Genomic DNA, 10,012 nt, shown 5'->3' on the forward strand with positions numbered 1-10,012 from the left:
AATGAATTTAACCGTGCACAAAGATTATCTTTGATAGATTTGCAAGTGTACGGTGCCCTCGCTGAACATATTATGATCGGAAGACTGAAGCGTAGCTCTTAGGTTTTCTGGTTTTGCGTGTGTGTCGCGAGGTGACATGGTAGGAGAGAAAAAGAGGAAAAAGCAGTTTCAGCCAAAGCAGTAGTACGTAGTACCGCTACCCTACTGGTACCGCTCAGCAGTACCGCTCTAGAGGTTTCCCACGCATATGTCTCACAGAACAGGTTACGGTACCTTTACGGTACCTTGGGCGGTAGTACCGCTTGAGAGCGGTAGTACCGCCTATGGTACCGCTTAAGTACCGTAACTTAAGTTACGGCAGTACCGCTTCGGTACCGCTTGGGATCCATTAAGCTCTGGAGACCATTGCGGTACCTCGAGCGGTACCGCGAGCGATAGTACCGCTTTGTGTCCACGTGGACAAGTTCTGTGGGGATTTCGAATCCAGAGCGGTAGTACCGCTTCCCAAAGCGGTAGTACCGCTTATGCAGAAACTGCACATAACGGTTGGATTTGAGGGGACCTATAAAAAGGCCCCTTCTTCCGCAGCTCGTTTTTAGCTCTTCTCTCTCTCTCCCCTCCATTGTTGCTGAGCTCAAACTTAGTGGATCTCCCTACCTACCCAATCAATCTTGCTCATACTTTGAGGAGTGGTAGAGGAGACCCCGATCTATCGTTCTACCGAGAGAAATTTCACCAATTCTTGGTAGTCCTTAGTGGATCTTGTTGGTAGGGTTCCTATGGTGGGATCTTAGAAGAAGTGCTCCTATGGAGGCTAGCTTGGAGTTGTGCTAGCCCCATAGGGTGTTGGGAGCCTCCTAGTTTGTGGAGCTCGCCCCAACCTTGTGAAGGAACCACCGCCTCGACCGGTGCCTTAGTGGAGAAAAGGGAGCCCCTTTGTGGAGCTCTCTTGAGGAAGAAGGTGAGGCCTTCCTTCGTGGTGTGGCCGTCTAGTCTCTTGTGTGAGACTAGCACCTCCTCAATGCAGACGTACTCCCTCTTGTGGGAGGAACTGCGGGAAATAAATCCTCGCCTCGACTCCGCGCCCTCCGGTTGTCCCTTTCCTCATCTTTGTTATTTGTGTGGTTCCCTTTACTTGTTGCACTAGCCTAGGATCATACTAGGAACATCACCACCACTAAAGCTATCACCTTTACCTTCCGCTTTGCTAAAAACTGAAAAAGACATAAAAATTGCGTAGCGCCCATTCACCCCCCCCCCCCCTTGTTCGCTACGATCCATTCACTCAGAATCACTGTCATTTGTACCCTAAACTAACCAATACCGGTCCAAATCCAACCTTAGACTCGTTTTAGGGTAAAGGCGCTGACGTGATAACTATCAACCGGGATTCATGTCAGTTGTGGGCTAGGTACTGGTAGGGGGTTAACCACATCGCGCCGGGTCAAAGCGGTGGGCACGAGCCATATAGACGAGAGGGAACAAAATCAGGGTTCTTGTGAGAAGCGGCGCAACGGGGTGACCGAGAGGCAAAGCTTGGCGGCGGCGTACAGGAGAATGTCCTCCGGTGCATCGTCCGTGCCCGGATTCCGTGGAGCCGCCGGAAGAAGGAGGGTAAATGAATCGAGGGCGGCGCTGATGGTGTATCGTGAGAACTCGATGGGGTACAACCCGGAGAAGCTTTGCAACTGCAATCCACGCAGGAAAGCGCCCAGGTGGATCTCGTCGAGTGTTTTTTCATTTCGACATGAGGTACTACGCCTCCTCACTAATTTATGATTTGTTCTGCTATCTTTGTGTTCTCCCTCTCTGATTGATTTCTGGTGGTACATTTTATTAGAATGGTCGTGGACGTGGGTATGTGGAGTGGCATGATCCTCCATTGTTGAAGGAGTGATTTACTTGGAGATTTGTGTGATGAAGTTTGAAGGCTTCGTGGGCAAGAAAATGTGCCTTGGTTTGATGAAGGAAGAGGTATAGAGGCAATGTTGTTGGCTTTGTAGATAAACTGAAGGAGAAGAATGCAGAGTTAGTTCAACTTAAGGATAAGTAACACAATGTATTATTGCTGCAATTTACTGGTGATGAAGTGAAATGAACTGTTGATGCAATATTTTGTACTAATAATTGTAGAGAATTGTTGTAAGAATGATTCCAGAAACCAAAGTAGAGTGGCATTTATCTGTCAACAAATGGTGGTATGCAATATGATATATACTTTGCTAGATTGACTTCACTGCAATATTGCATAGACTTTGAACACCAACAACTGAACATGTAGATCTATTTCTGCCTCTTTTTGCTCCAGTTCATCCTCCTTGGAGTTTGAGGTTCTTTGAGCAGCATGTGACCCAGCTTCTCAAGATGCAGTCATTTTCCTTGGAAGTTTAAAATACTAGCTGCTGCAGTAGATGGTTTAGGTTGTGCTCTTGGAACATTAGCATGTTTAAATTGAGGATTAGGGGGCAGCAGATGCATTACCTTGCACTTGTTGTTACATTTAGAAATAGAGAGAATCATTTTAAATTTTAGTCAAGAATGATAAATGCAGTAAGGAGTGATATTAAAGCATGATAAATGCAGTAAGGCGTGACATTACCTCAGATGGCTTCTTAGTTTTAATGAGATGAGAATCGTTTTTCTTCCCTTCCTCTAGATTTACGCCACAACCTCACTTGTTGTGTCTAGAATTTCCACATAGAGAACATTTAATAATGGTGATATGTTTTCTAATTTTCTTCCCCTTAGGCTTATCAATTTATTTTATTTTAGTATCATTCTTTTTAGGCCTTCCTGGTATTCTCACATAACCATGAACTTGAGGCCTTGGTTTTGGAGACACATGCCAAATGTCTTCACCTTCCACGGGCTGCAAACTGTGTGCATATATGTTGTTGAACACTTCAACATAATAGAAAGGATGAATAAAATCGTAAATTTGTTTTTAGCACCTCTAAATAGCACTGATTGCATGGCGGAAAGGATGGCCTGCCAATTGGAAGTAACCACACGAGCATGTCTTTTTCTCAAGATTGACTATGTAGTGTCTGTGTCTACCATTTATGTGCTTAACTTCAAAACCATCTTCTCCATTCGAGGGAAACTCCAGCCACTGATTCCTAGCAATACTTTTCTTCAGTTTCTCAAATATACCATGGCATACCTTGCCTACCATTTTATCCCCTTTCTCTCTTTGTTCACGAATCCTCACAAATATTTTCTTTATAATCTTCTCTTGCATTCAAATGATTGGTAGAATCTTGCATCAACAATGGCACGGGACATAGAGATTGTTGTCCAGTGACTCACAATTTGAACCCATAGGGAAAAAAGCCCTAGCCCAATGCACATGCTCTATCCTCATCATGTCCCGAGCTTCATTAGGTGTCTCATGTGAAAGTTTAGCTTTGTAGTAATTGAAATCTTGCTCGCAACTTGATTTAGCAACTTCCCAAATTTTCTTTTGCCCGTTATGAGCTATATGTTTCTTCCTCCAATTAGCATATATGTGTGTAGCACACATCCGATGCTATATAGCTAGGAGATAGTCTTTCATGGCATTAATCAAGCCCTTCGCTGGTTAGAGATGAATAGCCATCCAATTTCATTACCGTTGATGCCTAGATATTTAATCAAGAGGCTAGCAAACCACTTCATGTCGGATTTACTTCTTTCTCAACAATAGCCCAAGCCATAGGGTACATCTGATTACTTGCATCCCTAGCTATGTCACATAATAGACCACCTTTAACTGCTCAATTGAAAAAATCCATCAAGGCCTATGATTTTTCTGGAGCCTGCCTTGAATCCTTGTTTCATTGCCTTGAAGCACACAAAAAAGCGCTAGAAAATATTTCGATCCTTGTTTGTTGGATCAAACATACAACCACTATGCTTGCAGGGTTGCTCCTAAGCAGCTCCACCTGACAATCAAACACTCTGGTATAGCCATTCTTCACCCCTCTCATCGATTTTTCAATTATAATGCTCTTGGCATGCTTGCACTTTGAAGTGGAAACATCAGCAAGCATGCCCTTTAACACAATTGCTTTCATGCAGTCTATTTTTCACATTGGGTTTGCAAATATGAAGTGCTCATACCTCTGTGCAATAACCTTAATTATGAGTGTCTAGCTTCTTCATCCTCTTTTGTGCAGAATGGTGTCCATCATTAAATGTGATGACTTTAAACCTTTAGGTTTTCAATATTTTTGCTGCATAAAGAAGCCATTGACAGCATGTCCGCCCATAAATGGCCCTAACTCTCTAGCACTCTTTGATTTAGAGAACCTAATGCTCCTCTTGGTTTCCAGCCCATACCTGTTCAAAGCTTTGACAAGATGGTTCTTGCTTTTGAAAACCATGGTCAAAGTAAAGTGAGGTACTTATGTGCTATTGCTATGCCTTGAAAATTTGCCCTTCCTCTTTACTATATGTCCATCTGAATCTTCATCATAGCTATAATCTTCATCACTAGAATCGTAATTCTAGACCTCTTCTTATCATTCCAATTTTTATTCCATGTTTGCAATCAATTATTGGACACGTAGCTTCTCTTGCAATCCAAGTCTTTGAATCTCTTATTCTGTTCTTGCACTTGCTAGCATGCCTCCTTAACTTAGCAACCATTGAATATTCTCCATCATCTTCACTATGTGAAATGTACCCCACATCACTCTCTGGATCATCTCCACTATCAATCCTAAATTATGCGTGCAATCTGTTAGTAACATTGTTGGGAGTTCATAGCAGAAAACAAAAGTTCTAACTAACACACCCCGATTGCCCAGATCTATCTATGAGTAATGCACTAACGAAGATAGTTTCGGTGGCGTACCCTCGTAGGCCGAAAAAGGTTAACGTTCCACTAGAACGTGGTTAATGTAGTCGTACTTCGTCGCCGACCTCGGGGTCATGTAAAAGTCCTCTCGTACCACCATGAGTACCACAAGTGTAACACCTTGTAGTTTTGCACACGAACGATGCTCAACAACGCTCTCGGCCTCAGATCCAGCTAAGGTTGCGGAAGAAAATCTTCCGGATCCGAATCCCGGTAGCTATCCCCCGTTCCGGGTGGAGTAGTACTCCCTCCGCACATAAATCTTCAAGGATCCATGCGTGGGAGAGAGAACTAGAGAGAGGAGGAAAAGCTCCCAAAGGGGGCTCTCCTTTTTCGCAAGGGGGGGAATTGTGTGTCCCTCCTCCTCCAATGCCTCCACATTATATAGGGGGAGAGGAGGCGGCTTGGGGCGCTCTAGGAAACACTATGGAGGGTGGTGGTCGTCTGGGCCAAGGGGGAGGTGGCCGGATGGGCCACAAAGGGCCCATGCGCCTCCCCCACCCAAAACCCTAGCCGCCCACATGAGCCCATGGGGTGGCCGTCCTCTTTAATGGGATCCCCTCTCCGAGAGGGGCCCATTAAATGTGTTATGCCTTTATTTATTAAATAAATCAATATATTTAAAATTGGCTCAGCTAATTAATATATAATACATTTATTTAATTCCCGATTATCCGAGACACCTCTCGAAACACTCCGAATATCCTTTGGATTCTCCCGGAACACTTTCTTGTTCTCTCTTCTCTATTCTCCGGTGTTTCCAATGAATCCGAAACAATCTTCAGTTTCGTTTAACCCTTAAGTTTGTTTCTCTACGGTTCGAGAATAACAAGACATGATCGAGACATCTCTCTCCGATCAAAGATTGCTAGGGTGTTCTGGAGAACAATAGCAACCCCTATGCATTCTACGAAGATGTGATCATCGTTTGAACCATTACGTCGTATCCCATTCCCTTTGTTACTTTGATACATGCACCCATCCGAGACTTGATCGTCGATCTCACGATACCTAGTTTGATCTCGTTACCGACAAGGCTATTCAAGTCGTTCCGTTCGATTCTATCGTCATGACCTAGTAATGTGTTGCAACTTGGATATAATCTCACATAGTGGGCCCATAGTATCTTCCATCACACGGATGAACAAATCCCGCTCTTGAGTCATACGCTTTATGATCACCCTGTTATGGAGTGACGTTTGATGCTGTCAAAGCAGTCTCTGGTGACGGTGATTAGATATGATTTCACGCTCTAATAATTAGGTTACTACGCTTTCATATACATCGTAACGTTGAACTTGATATGACCTTGATCGGGTCACAATACTTATATTTGGGAATTCCCATCATATCATTTACTCAACGATATGACTTCATTGTCAATGACTTTTGTGTCCATGATAGGGAAACTTCAATCATCAATTGACTTCAATGAACTAGTTTGTTTACAATCTCACACATGTATTAATGTTTCCGATTGATATAGTTATAGCATGACACGAAACTATTATGAACTATTAATATATAAAATAATAAATACAATTTATTATTTGCCTCTAGGGTACTATATCCAACAGTCTCCCACTTACACTAGAGTACAAATATTCTAGTTGCATTTGGTTATCATTGCTATAATCTTCATCCCTTAAATCATAATTCTAGTCATCTTCTTCTCATTCCAATTGTTATTCCATGTTTGCAATCAATTACTAGACACATAGCTTCTCTTGCAATCCAACTCTTTGAATCTCTCATTCTTTTCTTGAACTTGCTAGCATGCCTCCTTAACTCAGCAACCTTTGAATAATCTCTACTATCTTCACTATGTGGAATGTACTCCACATCACTCACTAGATCATCTCCGGTGTCAACATTTTCTAAATTATGCGTGCAATCTGTTAGTAACATATTTTTCACTTGTTGATCATCTCCAATATTTGTTGCCATCTGGTGATGATCATGCCGTGAAACGGCTGGCATTTGTTGATGGCAATATCATGAAGAAGAACTTGTTGCACCTTGAGTTGGATAGTGGAGCTTTAGCCACTATGACAACATCTTCATCACTATCAAGAAACACTAGTCTTCGTCTGGTTGTTCTATTATGCTTAAGTGGATTGCTAACCACATTGGTAATCACACCCTATCATCAGGAATGTGCACATCTCCTTCAAATTCAGCAGGTCCAACTATAGTTATAACAACTTTAGGTTCTTCTCCTGAACTCAAATCCATGAGTTCATTCTCGAAATCAGTTCCGCTGCTACTATTCTGGCTATCTTCTTGTCCATGGTACTCTATGCACACATCAGCAACTCCACCAACACAGATACAATCAACATTTTCAAGCAAGTACTGTTATCATGTAAAAACACCGGTTCATCTGCAAACTCTTTCTGAGGAAACTGAAAACAAAACTTCGTTGATTCCTTCAGCTGCAGAGAAAGCTTATCCATTTCTATCTCTAAAAGGCAATCATCTCCTCCAACATAGTCCATATTGGGACCAATTTTGACGAACTCCCCGCCGTAATGAAATCTGAGAACCGAAATCTCATCGGGTCCATGATTTCACTGGAATAAAAGAACAACGTGCACGGATTAAGATAATATTGCTATGGTTAGTTCAGGGTACAAACGGTAAGTACTGTAAGTTCAGGGTTTAAATCGTCAAACCGTTATAAGTTTAGGGTTTAAATAGTTTTTTTTTCTAAAAGCAAATACACATTTACCTACCCTGCGAGTTGGAACGGCACACCTAGTAGTTTTACTACAGGTGAGCCCTGAGCAGAGACAGCCAAAGCATGCACAGCGTTCTCCGCACATGGTGGTGTGCCTAAATATATTCGTGTTTCCCTCCACCCCACTCCCGTCTCCCTGGCCCTGCAGCTCTCACAGTAGCAGATCGATCGCACAAGGCACACGTAGCAGAGAGCACATGCCGGGGCCGGCGGATCGTCGGTTGCTTCTGCCCCAATGCTGCTGCTGCTTCTTCTGCAAGATCGCGCAGTGCTAGAAGCTTGAAGCTGAGTGAGCTCTGAGATGGGCAAGGCGGGTAGGTGGCTCCGAAGCTTCCTGCCGGGCAAGAAGGATCACAAGGCCGGGAAGGACGCCAAGCCCGGCACCGGGCCCGAGGAGACGCCCAAGTGGACGCCGGCGTCGCTGTCGGTGACCCCGGCCTCCACGCCGGGGGCCAGGGAGAAGAGGAGGTGGAGCTTCCGGAGGCCTCCGGCGGCAGCCGGGAAGGACGTCGCCACGGGCCAGCTCGCGTTCTTGGAGGCGCGGGCGGACCCGGACCAGCACGCCATCGCGGTGGCCATCGCTACCGCAGCCGCGGCCGAGGCGGCCGTGGCGGCCAAGCAGGCCGCCGCCGCCGTCGTCCGGTACGCCGCGTCCGCGCCGGGGTCCAAGTCGAAGCGGACCGTCGTCGGCATTGAGGAGGCCGCGGCGATCAAGATTCAGTCCGTCTTCAGATCGTACCTGGTGAGTCGTCGCGCCGATCGATCCACCTCGGTGCTTGGCCCCCGTGAATCGATCCACTTGCATTATGTGTTTGTTTTATCTGAGAAGACTCAATGGTTGGTTCCTCGGGATCGATGCGCAGGCGAGGAAGGCACTGTGCGCGCTCAGGGGGCTGGTGAAGCTGCAGGCCCTGGTGCGCGGCCACTTGGTCAGGAGGCAGGCCAGCAACACCCTGCGATGCATGCAGGCGCTCGTCGCCGCCCAGAACAGGGCGCGCACGGCGCGCCTTCGCCTCCTCGACGACGAGAAGCCCATCCGCACGCCACGGATGACGCCCACACGCCGCTCGCCGCACCATCCCCGCCTCCGGCAGCATCAGGTATGTGGACATGACCTGTTAAAGTTCTGTTGCATACAGACCAATCCATCAAAACGAAACCTGGAACCAAATTCCCATCTTGAAATGTAGGAATTGGAGGAGAACATCAAGATCGTGGAGGTGGACACGACCGGGGTCGGGGCGAGCGACGTCCACTGCACGCCGAGGACGTCCCGGCGCAGCAGCTGCTACGCCACGCCGCTCTGCCGCACGCCCTCCAAGGCCGACCTGTACCACCAGAAGATATCGCCCACGCCGTCGGCGCTCACGGACGCGAGCGGGCGGTCGTGCAGCGGCCGGTACGATGACTTCTCCTTCGGCACCGCGCGGACCAGCCCCTACCATTATTACGCGTCCGACGCGTCGTGCAGGCAGCCGGAGCAGCAGAGCGTCGGCACCACGGGCGCCGACCACCCGCTCCTGTTCCCCAGCTACATGGCCAACACGCAGTCGTCGCGCGCCAAGGCACGGTCGCAGAGCGCGCCCAGGCAGCGCGCGTCGGTGTCGTCCGCGCCCGAGGCGCCGCCGTCGTCGTGGGAGAGGCAGCACAGCGGCGTAGGGCGGCGCAGGGCGTCGCTGGAGGGCCCGGCGCAGCGCGGGATGGCGTCGCCCAAGGTCGGGGCCGTGCGCGTCCAGCGCTGCCAGTCGCAGGCCAGCGCGCCCGCCGCGGCGTGCCCGTGGGGCGTCAGGCTCGACATGTCCAGCGCCTCCCTCCACGACAGCGAGTGCGGGTCAACGAGCACCATGAGAACCGCGGCCACCAGCGTGTACTGCTGGTCCGCCGCCGCCACCAACAGCACCGGCGTCGCGTGAATGATGTGATCGACGGTGTGCGTGGCACGCAATGTGCACGACGTTAATACTGATGAATCGAATCAGGCAGATTGGCAGAGCAAGTGCTAGTACTGAAGTTTCTGTGACTCTAGCTAGTTAACAGTAGAAGAAGAAGCTGAGCGTGATTGTCAAGCATGTGTGACTGCTCTTTCTACTTTGGTCTCAAGTCTGATGACATTTTTTTGGTGTTTGAGCGTGCCTGCAACATGCATAAGCGTGTTTTGTACTTCGTGTAGTACTGTGTACTTCGTTTGAGCTGTAGTGTTCAATTTTCCTATCTGTGAACTGTCAAGACCAATTCGTTGCAGACTGAGATGAAGAAGCTGAACAATTCCTAGTGCAGACAGACATCGGACTGTGGACTGCCTATGCATCGGGGAAAAGAACAGCATAAACAATTCTGGGTAACCATTTTTTCTTTTAGAAAATACAAAAATAAATCTGCATTTGTGATTTTAGACTAGAAATTCTTCGGATAGACAAAAAATGATGTTTCCC

The 10,012-nt window shown here is 47.2% G+C and overlaps 1 protein-coding gene across 1 annotated transcript; it reads left to right on the plus strand.

The window, feature by feature from the left end:
- Window positions 1–7,761: 7,761 nt before the first annotated feature.
- LOC124699887 (protein IQ-DOMAIN 19-like) lies at window positions 7,762–9,493 on the plus strand. The gene is made up of 3 exons (XM_047232115.1): window positions 7,762–8,322; window positions 8,444–8,680; window positions 8,771–9,493. Exons 1-3 carry the CDS (start codon window positions 7,882–7,884, stop codon window positions 9,491–9,493), a joined length of 1,401 nt encoding a protein of 466 aa, XP_047088071.1. The 5' UTR covers window positions 7,762–7,881.
- The last annotated feature ends 519 nt before the right edge of the window (window positions 9,494–10,012 follow it).

This window comes from Lolium rigidum, chromosome 3 (genome assembly GCF_022539505.1).
Source record: "Lolium rigidum isolate FL_2022 chromosome 3, APGP_CSIRO_Lrig_0.1, whole genome shotgun sequence".
NCBI classification, from domain to species: domain Eukaryota; kingdom Viridiplantae; phylum Streptophyta; class Magnoliopsida; order Poales; family Poaceae; genus Lolium; species Lolium rigidum.

What these genes read in the sequence shown, in the direction of transcription:
- LOC124699887 (XM_047232115.1), top strand. Translation starts at nt 7,882, where the DNA reads ATGGGCAAGGCGGGTAGGTGGCTCCGAAGCTTCCTGCCGGGCAAGAAG. An exon ending in CCGTCTTCAGATCGTACCTG is followed by an intron (nt 8,323 to 8,443) that starts GTGAGTCGTCGC and finishes ATCGATGCGCAG; the next exon opens with GCGAGGAAGGCACTGTGCGC. An exon ending in CCCGCCTCCGGCAGCATCAG is followed by an intron (nt 8,681 to 8,770) that starts GTATGTGGACAT and finishes CTTGAAATGTAG; the next exon opens with GAATTGGAGGAGAACATCAA.